The sequence below is a fragment of the Patagioenas fasciata genome, chromosome 5 (assembly GCF_037038585.1).
Source record: "Patagioenas fasciata isolate bPatFas1 chromosome 5, bPatFas1.hap1, whole genome shotgun sequence".
Taxonomy (NCBI): Eukaryota; Metazoa; Chordata; class Aves; order Columbiformes; family Columbidae; genus Patagioenas; species Patagioenas fasciata.
This window is the reverse complement of record NC_092524.1, coordinates 32,619,528-32,633,178: the sequence shown is the minus strand read 5'-3', so window position 1 is coordinate 32,633,178 and position 13,651 is coordinate 32,619,528. Positions and strand designations below refer to the sequence as shown.

Genomic DNA, 13,651 nt, shown 5'->3' with positions numbered 1-13,651 from the left:
AGACTGGGTTTTGTCGAGAGTCAACGGTGACAGTCAACAATTTACTTTCACCCTCATGAGATTTCCAGAAAGATGCGGGTGAAGCTACTGGGCCTCAGACCGAGGTGTTGGATGGAACCAGGGAAGCAGCAGCACTGTCTGTTTTGTCCCGCTATTGTTGGGTGTTGCACCATGAAGCCCTCTGAGGAGCTGCTTTGGACAAGGCTGATCCGCATGATGAATGGCTTTGTAGAGGGTGTGCTTCATGGGTAACAACGAAATGCGCAGCCACGTTCCAGGCCTGTTGCTGTCTGAAATCATTGCTGCTTCAGAGCAGCCCGTCAACTTTTCCAAGTCCAAACCCATGCTACGTGGAAAGGAATTAAATGAAACATTGTTCTTCAAATTCTTGGAGGGCAAAAAGAAAAAGAAAGGAAAATATTTTACTAGATTCCCTCTGTCTTAGTATGGAAACAAAAATGCCTTCTGAAATTCATAGACATATTTTGCAGTTCTAAGCTACACAGTCTTTTGACAGTAGGTTCAATTATTTAAACTGAATGGTACTTGTTTAATGCAGCTTTCAGCTTTTTAAAATGCTGCTTACTTTTAGAGGTTATTTGCTAAAATAAACCTGAAGGATTTACCAGACGGGAAACACAATTTTAAAATACAGGTGTTTAAGAGAAACTGATTGTTGTTTTGACTGCTTGTTATTATGTGCAGCCCTGTAAAAGCCATCAAATTTTGAACTTATTACTTCATTATGTATACTAACAGATTTGTGCTTATTGATTGTTTCATTGTTACCATTAAATTGTTCAGCACATTTAAAATTCCCGCTGATATATATCTCTACCCAAATTTGAAATGCAGGGATGAGACATTGCCAGCAAAATCAGTTGCTCCTTACCAGTATAAGCATCTTTAACTTATAGTTTAAGGAGCCCTGTTTAAAATATGGCCACTAGTGTTACTACCAATACTGTCTCTTTGTTTAGCATGGCAGTAAGTGAAGTGTCAGTAATTGCTATATGATCTGGTGTTACATTTTGCTAAAAGAAGTTACATGTGGAACCTTAATCTCTCTGGAGAATTGGCCGTGAGTGACTGCTGCACCAGTATAGAGCTTCAGTGAAGCCAACTGCACTCCACTGCACCCTGTGTTATATGTGACTGAAAGGCCTAGCAGAGAAAGGGGAAAAAATCTATACCTCTTGTTTCATTTTCAGGACAACAAACTCCTGGATGGAAAAGAGCTACAGATGTCAGGTTATTTCGTTTTCCAGATAATGTGACTGTTACTGCATCACTGCAAACACTGAGTGTGGTTCTCAACCTTTCCTGAAGAATAAGAGGGAAAAGAGTAAAAACGTGATGGGATGAAGTTGGTTTCTGAGAGTATTTGATGATGCTAATTATCCTTATCTGTAACAGAGAGAACAGGCAATAGTGTTGCCACAGTTAACATCAAGTGTGTGATCTTGTGAAGGAGAGACCTGTCACAGCCAGAGCTCTTCAGGAGGTTTAAAAATTGAGTGCTTCTGCAGTCAGAATTACTGTGGAAATGCATAGGAGCCCAGCATAGGTGAGGACTACAGGGTCAGATCTCCTCAGAAATAAATATTGCACCAGAATAATTAAAATGCTGCAGCTTTCGGAGCACTTTGCTGTCTCACACCAGTTGGTGACATTTACACTTTCGCAGAGAAACTGTTATAACACTGGTGAGGTTGAGGAGGACCTTGATGTGACAGCCTTTGAAACCCACTTTGTGAATGAGGACACAGTGTGAAGTGACCTGATAGTTGCATGCTGAAATACACAAGTCACCTTCTATGTCTTATTGAACTTCCTCTTTCCTGGAGAAGACAATTTGCCATGTAAAGTACTAATATATGATTGAAGTGACAGAAAGATTGCCTTTGATTTAAAGGCTGTGCACATGAATTGCATAGCAGTAAAAATGTTTCAAGTCTAACAAGATCTGACACAGGAGTCTTCAAAACCCTCGATTCCAGCAGTGCTCAGAGTTGCTTCCCTTGCTGGTTTGTTGCTGAATCATTTTGAAAGTGCGAGTAACAGCATCTAAACATGACTACATGGCAGTGAGCCAAACTGCCAAGCTGTACAAGCCACTTCAGTAGTCTGAGTAATGGAAAGGCAGAGCAGCCTGAATTTATGATGAATTGTAGGTGTAAAGGTACATCTTGAGACATCTGCAGTTCTTTGCGATTTGTAAAAGGAGGTAACTTTTGATGCTGCTACTGAATGCTGTAACTAGTGCTGCTGGGAGGCTGGGACTGCAACAAGGTACAATTTTCCTGCCTCTTGTACACCTTTATAATGCCTCTCAAGGCAACGAGCTTGTCTTCTCTGGATGATACACAAGGAATGGGCACAGGTTTGAATGACACAAAGTGCGGAATTGTTAATCTGTTTCGTTTTGCAATTTTCTCCTGTACTTGTCATAACAGCAGTTTGTTCAGAGTTGCATTTGAGGAGAGAAGATTTGGCCATAGGTTGCACAGTATGTCTCTAATTTAGAAGAGGCCAAATTCTAGCCAAGCAAAGCAATGGTAGGGGGGTTGCGCTGGGGTTATGGTATATTCTGGGTTCTGGAGGGTGCATGTGTGTGTGTTTGGGTCTTTCAGTATGTTTATTGGTGCTGGGCCTGTCTGTAGATAGCACAGACCTGACAGCAGCTCAGGTGTTCTGCGACAGGTGTGGAATGTTTAGCACAAATAAACCAGCGTGGCTGCTCCTGCCGTAAGACCAATGCTTGGCATCTCTTGTGTGAGCAAATGCCAGTGTGTAAGTGATCAGAGGTCCTGAGCATCGGGTGTGAAGGCTGGGATGACGTGACACAGCTCTGCCAAAGTGGAGTGGTAACAAGGTTGAGGATGGCATAGCACCAAACACTTTGTATATGTGCGGGCAAATCTAGATCTCCGGCTTTCATCTTTCATATCTGTCTATATTTAAAATGCAAGCAGCAGAGATTGTGTATGTATGTGTGTATTACATATAAAATACATACAGGAGACAAAGATTGAATTTACACTGCAGTGCTGATGGTTAAATTGTGAATTTGCAGCCCATTACTTCGTAAGTTATTTCAAAGTGTGTTAGTGCTCGCAAGAAATTCCTGTTGGATTCCTAGTTAGAGAACACGAGTAGCTCTGCGACTCTGCTATGTTGCCCTCCGCCTGGTCTCGTTCCCTGAACTGATCCCTCAGCAGTTCATCTGCTTTCCTCACCACGACCACAGGAGCCCCTGGCATTTTTTCTCTCCTTGGGAGATTTTCTTCTGTCACTCTCCAAACACCACAAGTGTCTATCAACACCTTGCAGTGCAGCCGCCAGTCTGGGTCATTGCTTCCTTTCGTGAAAGAATTTATTAATAGATTTGCTGCTAATTTTGCTTCAGGGCCTGGTGTCAGGGACATGGAAGTTCACTAGTCAAACATCAGAATTGTTCATTTTAATAGGCTTTTGATAAATCTGTGATCAGAGTCCCATATGGTTTTCTTTACACAGATATGGACACTCATGCAAGAGAGGTACAGCATGCTTCCTAGGTTGAAAAGCAACATTAGAAAGCCCAATGATTAGTGTTTATATGGGGCTCAGCTCTGAAATAGCAACATTTGGTATAAATGGATGGTCATACTGAACAGCTTTCTGTAGATAACATTTAGTAAAAGAAGCAGAGGAGGGTTGAAGAAATGGTTGGAATGTCACATCAGCCCAAACACTGTGATAAATAACTCACCTTGATGTCAGGAAAAGCAGAGGATCGGAGATTTTGAACCAACTGACTTTACAAATATTCTGTCCTTGTCATTGTTTTATCATCTTGGAATGCTCACGTGCAACCTAGCTCCATGTGCTGTTTCCGCATTCCCACCAAGCATCATTGTTACTTCACACAAAGTATAATATCTTCAGTTTTTTTATTACAAGAAAAGTAAATTGTAAAATAAAGCACATAAAAGTTATGATGAACAAAAAGTCTCTTTGGAAACTTTGACTGCTTTAATCAAAAAGAGGTAAGACTCCTGCTGCTAATGATTGTTAATAATTCACAAACAAGATTTAAAGTGAATATAGTATAGAGGAAAATTGCTATTGCTGGAAGGCCTAAGCTGTTGTAGCTTTGATGATGCTCCTTGCTGACACTGAGTGGTGCAATTACCACATGCTGACGGAGGAGAGCTACAATTACCACATTTTCTCAGTCAACTGCTGAGACTTTTTTTTAGTTGGCATTGGTATTTATCTATGTCCTTATTGTAGACAAATTCTATAAAGTCCTTCCTCAATATTTGTAAGAGAATACTAGGAAGAAACCTAGATATTTCTTTTTTTTTTTTTATTTCCTCTACCATAAAAGTTGGCACTTTGCATTAAATCCCTCTCATGAGCAGGAGTCTACACTTCCAACTTAGCTGAAATCACTGTGGGTGTCAGTGGGGGGCTCTATGTAAGAAAAATAGTAGCAGGGGGTTCTGGAGACCGTGAGAAATTGTATATGACATCATTTTGCCCTTTATCATGGGTGATGTTCATTTGCTTATTTTTGTAAGCCCGGTGGTAAATATGTGGATAATCAATTAACCTTTTTGTCCTAGATTTACCAAGGACCCAGTACTTTCGAGGGGACGAAAACACATTATTTCCATTTAACAGCGTGAGTGCCATGATTGGCAAGGTAGAAAGCAGCTTGAGTAGCTGTTCATACACCTATGCATGTATTCTTACAAGTAATTTTGACTGTTTGTGATTTTTTTTTTCAGTCCTGCTTTTCTGATATAAATATTTTAAGATTCATCTGAGTTCAGGAGCAAATTGTTTGGAAAATTTGGTGCTAAAATGGGTTCATCTCTTTTCAAGAATGAAGTGACAGGAAGGAGAACACATTTTCATCCTTTCATCAGATTACTGCCTGAGCCTTGAGTTTGGACATGACTGACAACAGAGGCTGGGCACATAGCTTGTTTGCCCACAGAGTGTGTCATGGAGTGTACAGATAAGGTCTAGGAAGGATCTGGGTGTTTCACAGTTTTCATATTCCTTTTGTAAAATAATAAAATATAAAATTATAAAAATAGTAGTAAAGTACAAACAAAACTACTATGCAAAAATAATTAGTATTTATTAAAAATCATTAAACTATGTTCAGGGAATATTAGGCTTACACTAGCACTAGAAAAAAGGTGGGAAACAACCAAGCAATCTGATGTCCATTCCTGTAGACACGTGTATATAACAAATTCTTTCATAAAATGATCAGACAGTATTCTAAAAATTATTTTAAGACCGCACTTGCTTCATTTTTAGTATTTGTCAGTGCAGCGTGAGGCTGTGAACCATCTGAGATCCAAAGCATCCCACCTCATAGGCTATAGTTGGTGTATGTGTCCCAACTTCAGTCATCAGGGCTCAGCTCAGCAACTCCCGTGAGAAAGGGCAGACTTTAGTCCTTGGTCACTGATGCTACACCTGGGTAACACCAGATGTCCCGTGTCAAATCGCTGTGGAGCTCCACTTGACAGTGCTTACCAGCTCTGCCGCCTCAGGGACATGCCCACTCCACTGGATGACAAGCAGCCCCCAGGGGTCCAGGCTGCTGCGCCCAGAGCCAGGAGCACAGTACTCACTCCAAGCAGCAGATCTTTAGAAATTACTGGAAGAGGTATGTTGTTCTGTCTGCCTCTGCATTTCACACAGTGTGCAGAAGATGGGTGAATCTGATTGTTGGTGGCTTCACATTTTCCAAGCAAGTCCTGGATTTTCTGGAAGAGGTAGAACAACTTAGGTTGAGTAGAAAATATATCAAATACAGTGGTGGTGACTCACTTCATTAACTGCATCTTGCCAATGGCCTCACACCTTGTGAACTTCTTTTTAATTTATCTTTTCATGACTGGCCACTCATTTGTCATGTTGACAGGCAATGGCCTTCTGAGAACACTAGCTACACTTACGGGATCATTGAGGCCGAACAGAAGATGGAGAAAATAGCAAGAAATATAAAACTGCTGGTCTGTCTCTAAAACAGGTAGCCAGATAAATGATCATTGTGAAATTGTTTCAGCATAAAACCACGAGTATTCTGTTAGTATTAAGCAACTTGATCTACTTCAGCTTCAAAGAAGAGCCTAGAGCAAAAAGATATTTCATTATAGGCGTGGAGGAAATAGATGTTCACCGGCTGTTGACTATCCTTGAACGGTGCATACTGACTCAGGAGAAATGTAGATGTATGGAGGGGAATATGGAGGGGAATATAGAGGGGATGGGAGCCATTCCTTGACCTGGATCCAGCAACACTTTCTGTTATGAAAACACGCTGAACTGTTTGTTTTCAGAAGATCTCAAATGCCTATTTAGTGAAAACATGTCAGGGTCAAGGGTTTCCCTTGGGTGTCCTCTGAAAGAGCCTGTGAAATGTGGAATCTGTAAATCAGCCAGAAAGTATCTTTTTGGGAAGGTGAGTTGTATGAGGGCTGTCTGCTGGGCTTAACCTGCAGGGGAAGTTAAGATGAAGTTTTCTGGAAGCACATAAAAGAATCTGTGTCTTGGTCTGACAGAGGAGAGTGTTGTAAAGGATTTGCTCAAGCCTTCACCTTGTATTATGAGGTTAAATCTGACTTTTCTCATTTGAGGAAGGGTATAAGTAGTGTTTCTAGGTGGACAGAAGTAGGTTGCAGTGATAGAAACAGCCACAAGCAGAGGCAAAGCCAATGTATGAGGGTAACCCTAAAAATGAAGGTGTTGTGGGAGATGGCAGTAAAGAGTTTTCATTATGATTGAATATTAATTAGTGACATGGCTATTAATGATGACAGTAATTAACAGAGGAAGGAAAGACTTGTCATTGTCCTGAGGGTAAATGATCAGTCTTGGCAGGTGATAAATAATGGTTCAGCAAACTCAGCAGAAAGATAATCTGTCTGCCTCAGGACAACTGGAGAACAGCTATAAAATCTTCCAGGCTCTTGGCAACATTCAGGAATGACTTCATGTTTTTAACAGAGACAAATTAAAATCCCTGATCTCAAGTGCCACTTATATTCTGGAGTGGCTGATCACAGGAGTTCTGGTTGAGTCGGTGCCTTCAGTTTACTTGCCTCTTTAAACCTTTCTTTTTTAATCTCAATAACAGGGAAGAAGGACTGGAGAACCAGCTCTCAGCGTTACTTTAATTTTTCATTGCAGTTTCATGAGAATTGAATAGATTCGTCAAAAGAGGCATGGAGCTGGGGACAGGATCGTTCTGTGTCAAAATGGAGACTTAATCCTACATTAAGCATTTCTGTGTATCTGGAAAGGGATAATGCAGAATGTGCTTCATCTACCTTGAGCAAAACAATGCACTACTCTAGATGATTTCAAGATATGAGGTGTCACATCACTTGGCCATCATAAGCCTAAGAGATCCCGCAAGACTGTAATCTAAGACCAAAACCAAGAGAACTAGTGGATTTTTTAGTTTGGGGGATGAACAGAACCAAGAAAGACTCAGCTTTATCTTGAGCGAAGACAGCATTTTATGAGGTTTTGTTTTGTTTCTAGCAATACAGAAGCACTTCAGTTTGTCTTCTGGAAATGATTTTCTAAACCCAAATATTTTGTTCTATCTTTAGGATATTTTTGTTTTGTGAAAGGCAAAAGGGAACATCCATGTTTATAAAATAGAATATTTTATTAACAAACTTGTCAAAACAACAGTTACTAGTTCTGAACATTTTCTCCATATGTTATTCAGCTAGCACTGTTCACTAGATGTGTTCTCATCTAGGAGGTAGCTTTGCACCTCTCAGACATCTGTTTCTGAATAAATTTACAATTCACAAAACAAATGGTGTGACTTTAGGATGCACCTGGCAAGCTGGTTTCAGTAGAGGCAGTGAAGAGCTGACACGATTGCCAGAGGCATTGGTTCAATTGTACTACAAAGTACTGCCTGCAGTTCTGGTGACCCCAGTGCAAAGAAATGGAACTTAAATTTGAAAAGTTGCTGAATGGTAAGGTAGAGGGAGAGAACATCTTAAGAGGAGATTAAAAGTTTGCTTGGTTTAGTGAAATGGAGGTAGGGAGACAATGTGTCAACCCTTTGCGGAAACACACAGGAGGAACTATTAAGGAATAAGAATAATTCTTTCCATTAAATGATAACATGGGTTGATTTCAAATGTATATAAACTGCATATTAATAAACTTAGGCTTGAAGTTACAAGAGTTTTGTCAAAAAAAAAAAAAAAAAAAAAGGTTCTGGAATAACTTTCCAAATAGGATAGTGGCAACTTAAATTGCTCTTAAGTGGAGTCAGGAGCTATGGAGAGTGACCATGCTGCTGGTGTGATCACTATCAAGGGACACCTCAACGGTGGCTTGGTTACAGGCACACTGAATGCCATTTTCTTCTCCAGGACATTGCTTGTCTTTGACATAAGTGAGACTTTCCTCTGCCTTTTTTCGACTGATAACGCAGTTCCAGACTTTTAGGTTATTTCCTCTGATGTTAGAGGTACAAGGTGTCAGTAGAGTCTCCTTTGTCTCCTTGCTAGCTAGTGCTTGCAGAAACGTAACTCCCGGTATGCTGAGCAGAGAGAGAAGCAACTGAGGGAGGACAAGTGACATGGAACCATTAGAGTTCCTATCACACAGAATACTTCTTAGGACTTAGTACCTATCAATAACTGTATAATTACAGTGTGACACAGTAAGGAAAAACATTCTGAAACCTCAGTAGAGTTAAAAAGGAAAATTGAATAAAATTAATGTCAGTTTATTGTATCTATCTCAATTTTATCTCTCTCTAGGGTTCCCAAATCCTGTGGTCTCAGGGTTTAATGCTTTCTCCACTTTTTTTTTTTGTTTTGTTTTGTTTTGAGGTGCTGATATTGTGCAGTGGCTTATGAAGAACCTCAGCATTGAGGATCCAGGTAAGGTGACCACAGGTGAGGAGAAACAGATACTTCATGTGTATTGTGTGTGTGCCATTAGACAATAGAGACTATTGTCTATTCTCTAAATTACCAATGGAACAGCAAGGTTGATATATGCATTGAAGGGAAGGAGGAGGGAAAGAGATAAGAATCAACATCTTAATTAAGTCTAAAACCTTACACTGCAATACACAGAAAGCACTTTGTAGGAATCTTAGCCTGTCTGTGAAATTGTTGCTACCTAAGAAAGCCCAATTAATTTTAAGGTTGTTCCCAGACCTGGAAGGGAAGTTGGTGGATATGCGTGGTTAAACAGGCAAAGGCAATGACAGGTTTTCTTTATGAGGAGAAAGGTAGCCATGACTGACAGGTCATACTGGCCAAGAATGACACAGACACCATCATAGGATCTGATGGTGGATGCTAATTTATCACAGCAGACAGATGAATGGGTAATCAGCCATAAACAGTGATCAGTGGATGAACCCAGTCCAAGTAGTCCACTCTTCAGAGAAACCAAAATCTTTTTGGCACAGTGAAGAACTGTTGGGAAAAGAGGAAGAAAAGATCTGCAGGTCCAGAAGTTTCGTTTTCTGGAAAGGGAAAAAATCCAGCATCTAACCTCCCAGTTTGTTTCTGCCGCCTACTGTCACCATGTAAAAGCAGAGATAGAGGCAGTATTGTCCCATCCAGGGCATGTCTATAAACATATCCCTACTCGTGAGTCCAGTCAAGTCCCAAATCTGAATTTCAGCTGCAGACAGGAGCTTTATTGTCTGCCTTGGGGGCACATGAGCAGCTAATATGTGTACTTTGCAACTCTGAGAAAGCTGATGCAGCTTTTTACAGCTGACATCAGTTGAAAATATGTGCACATGTGCCTCTGTGGTGGTGAAGGTTGCCTTGGCAATTGTTGGATACATGTTCTCCTTTACCTCAGCACCATTTCCTCTAACAAATGGTGATGCTACAGTGTCAGGATTTGTCTTTGCGAATAAGCACGCCATTAATGACCTGGTGTTGCAAGTGTTTGTTGGATTGGATAGAGGCAAGTGGGGTTCACTGATGGAGCAGGCTTCTTGTCAGCTGTCACCTGTGGTGGGTGATGTGCTTTGAACTGAATTTCAGACTCTAGAGATGAACTGGTGTGTGACATTTTGTAAACATGAAACCAGCAGGTTAAACATTTGAACAGTGTTTCATCTATGTTGTAAGGCTGATTTCTGCTCTCCTCCTTGCACAATTTAGTTGGAAGGCTTAAGGATGTGGTGAGGGTACAGAGGCATGTTTGAACCAGGTCTTCACATGAGTCATTGCCAGGGCTGCTGCTGCAAGCAGAGAATTGTGCAGTGCACGTCTTCCTGACACATCCCTGCTCTTTTCTCTCTTCCGCAGGGGAAGCAATACACTTGGGAAGTCTTATCGCTGCACAGGGTTATGTCTTTCCAATCTCAGACCATGTCCTTACCCTGAAAGATGATGGGACATTCTATCGGTTTCAGGTCGGTAAGCCCTCTGCCTTCCTTGTGGCCCCTTCTACTGGCCATGCAATAATACCACTGAAATCACCCGCTCTTTATCCCTAAGCACCCGTTAGGTCTATGAAGCCAGGGATTGAAGCTGTCTTGATAGAAGTCTCAGGAGTCTATGAAGTTCCTTGGAAAAGCTCTGCTTTAGAATCCCAAATCACTCTTTTCTACTTTCTGACCTACAGTTTTTGCATAAATGAACTGGTATGTCCTGTGATTATTTTGGTATGTGATTTCAGTGCTGTTTTACTCAGAGTTGAACTAAACCAGGAGAAAGAAAATGACTCTTGGGTTCTAACTCTGGCAGAGTATTGAGTAGCCACCCTCCTGTGCAAAATGGACCAGGGCAAACTCTGGCACAGCACAAAATTCAAAATTCAAATTTTTATTTTTGGTTACATATTGGTGTGGGAGGGGGCAAGCTTCAGGCTTTTCCTCTTTTACACAGGATGTGTAACCTTTGCAATCACCTAAGATGGGACATCTCTATGTGTCAGTGTCCTCACGACTGGAGATGTGTTGAATTTTTAAAGCATCCTGTACTTGAGTTCCATGCCCTTTCGAAAAACTTCTGCTGTCTGCCTCCTAGATAACTGAGTGCTGTGCTGAAACCTTTTGGACAGATAGTGTGACTTCAGAAGAAGCAATAAGTTCAAACCTGGAGTCAAACTGCCTAATCCTGCTGGTGGAATTTAAGTTTTTCTGTTACATGACCCCAGCCAGCTCCTTTGTCTTTCCTGTGACCTCTCTTCTGTTCACCCTCTCATTTCTCCTTTACATTTGTTTTCTCTTATTAATTTTTTATTTGAAAAGCCTGTTCTCTTTGCATCTGATGTTGCTACTGGTAATGTGATGTTGTGTTATCACATGGCACAGTGAACAAAGCAGCCTGGGAGATCACAGACCTCACTTTGTCTCACCCCACCTTCTGGTTACCTGGCATCATTCAGATTTGTCATGACAGTTGCCTTGCTTTTCTGAAAGTCCTGCTCCTCTTGTTTTGCGAGACTTGTGGTTGCTTATTTAGTTGTATTTCCTTCTATTTTAAAAGAATCACACCATAAGGAATTGTCCTGTGCAGCTCTCAGGAGCTAGATTTCACAAGCAGAGTATCAATTTATTTATTTTTCTTGTTTTAAGCCTGTTTAAACCACATTGTCAAATTGTCTTGACTGCTTATAAACTTTTATTTCTGATATATTTTCTTACAACTTTTGCTTTTTTTTTTTTTGCCTGCTGTCATTTCCTGCAACAGTTGTCCTCAGCCGTTTTCTGCAAAAATAACCCAATAGCATAGTTTTTCTTTTCCATTACTCTCTACTTGCCACTTTCTACCTCAACATCAGTCCTTACTTTAACAGTACTTTATTGTCTGGTGGAGTTCATAAGACATATATCAGTGAGGAGGATTGAACCCTGTTCTTTTTGATCCATCCATGTTTTCTCACTGTACTTTGATGCAAGGAATAGTCTGTGCATGTAATGTCCTATGCCTGTTTGTGGCATTACATGGGTAATGCAAAACAGTGTTCTGTAATTTGTGTGATCACAGGGAAATTATTTTTCATTCACGTTAAAATTGAAATACAACTACATGTAGTAATGTCTTGTAATTAATTGTAGCAACTGCAATATGCAGACGTGGGTAGGAGACAAAAGCAGGAAGCTTACCAGGACTCCTACTTTCAGAATGACTCTAATCAGCGGAGTTTGGACCTCTACCATCTGTTCTATTTAAAAAGTAAATTGTTTTGTAGGCTGCCAGCCACACTGGTAGATGCTCCAAAAAAAAAGCAAGTGGTGTGTGATATATATAAAAGCCCATGAGGTTTCTCATGCTCCAAAAAAAAAAAATAGATCCGTGGTGCCTGTGAATTCCTGGTGAAAGAGGAGGTTCTGGAGATAAGGAGGGGAAGAGGCCCACATTCAGATAAGAAGGCAACATGGTCTAAAATGTCATCAGAATATTGGACATCCTCCTCAAGAGATGCTTGTATTATAGTATCTCTATTTACCTGAAGTGAGGAATGTTAAAGATGATACCTTCCTGTAAAAACTTCCTCCCTTTTACCAAGATCTGCAGCAGTGTTTCATCTGAGGGCAGAAGCTAGGCTGTAGACTTTGTGATTCTTCTTGTACTTGTAATGTTTTTCTGCATTTGAATTATTTTTTATCTCTAAAATTACAAAAATGCCTATATTGTTTCTTAGGCACCGTACTTTTGGCCTTCAAACTGCTGGGAACCAGAAAACACAGATTATGGTGAGAGTATAATTATTTCATTGTAGAAAGTTAGTACAGAAATTTTGTGATGGAAAAAAATGTCCTTAAAACAATTAGTGTTGGCCTGCTAAACCCTTCATCAGCAGAATTTCTTGTCAGACTGCAGCATCAGAGGCAGATTTGTGCCCGTCTCAAATACATGAAGTGAAATCCTGGGTTGTCGCAAGCCCACAGAGCTGTAGCCATCAAGCTCAGTGGGGCCAGAGTTTTACCTTCATTCTTCTATAGCTCTGTTCTTTTTAGCAGGATTTATGGCAATTACAGTACTGCGCCTTGGGAATCTTAAATAATACCAATATTGCTTTTGTGGGAAAACATACTCTGATCTGTAGCTGAATCTGATATGTTGATCAATAAAAAGTTACCTCATCTTGGCAGTCATCTGTCTGATCAACAAACCAGTATATAACTGATGGCAACCCATAGTTAAAGTTCTCTGATATATGACATCAGACTTATTTTTCCCATTTTTTTAAGATTACCAGCTGAGCATGGTTTATGAGCTAATAAACTGCAACATGGTGCGTTAAACATGTGAGTGCCTGCAGACAGTGATAATACATAAAGAAAATATGTCAGTGTTGTTATCTTTAGCTGTCTGCTTGCAATATTGCTGTCTCTTCCAGAAATGCACTTCTTTCACAGCTAAATGATAAAATCAATTGTTGCATCCCAGTGTGGCATTGGAAGAAGAAGTAAATCCATGTGTGTGCTCGTAAAACAGGAGCTTCTGGAATGGCTTATTTTAAAATATCTTATAATGTAAGATCAGTTTAGAACTCGCCCCTGAATAATCAGGTTTTCTGTCTTTCCCAGGCAATAATTACTCATCGATATGGATTCTGGAAATCATTTGGTGGGGCGGAGAAGTAGCCAGTTATGTTGTCTGTCATGTAATAGTTC

At 40.4% G+C, this 13,651-nt stretch overlaps 1 protein-coding gene across 8 annotated transcripts in view; it reads left to right on the top strand.

Annotated features, from left to right (window-relative positions):
- RGS6 (regulator of G protein signaling 6) overlaps positions 1 to 13,651 on the top strand; it is a 288,794-nt gene that overhangs the window by 205,896 nt on the left and 69,247 nt on the right. For 5 of the 8 annotated variants that reach the window (XM_071809267.1, XM_071809266.1, XM_071809264.1 and 2 more), the window contains 3 exons: positions 8,883 to 8,948; positions 10,332 to 10,438; positions 12,676 to 12,727. In XM_071809267.1, the coding sequence (XP_071665368.1) occupies positions 8,883 to 8,948; positions 10,332 to 10,438; positions 12,676 to 12,727 (225 nt within the window). The remainder of the gene's footprint in view (positions 1 to 8,882; positions 8,949 to 10,331; positions 10,439 to 12,675; positions 12,728 to 13,651) is intronic. The other 3 variants (XM_065839141.2, XM_071809265.1, XM_071809268.1) reach the window with 2 other exon arrangements.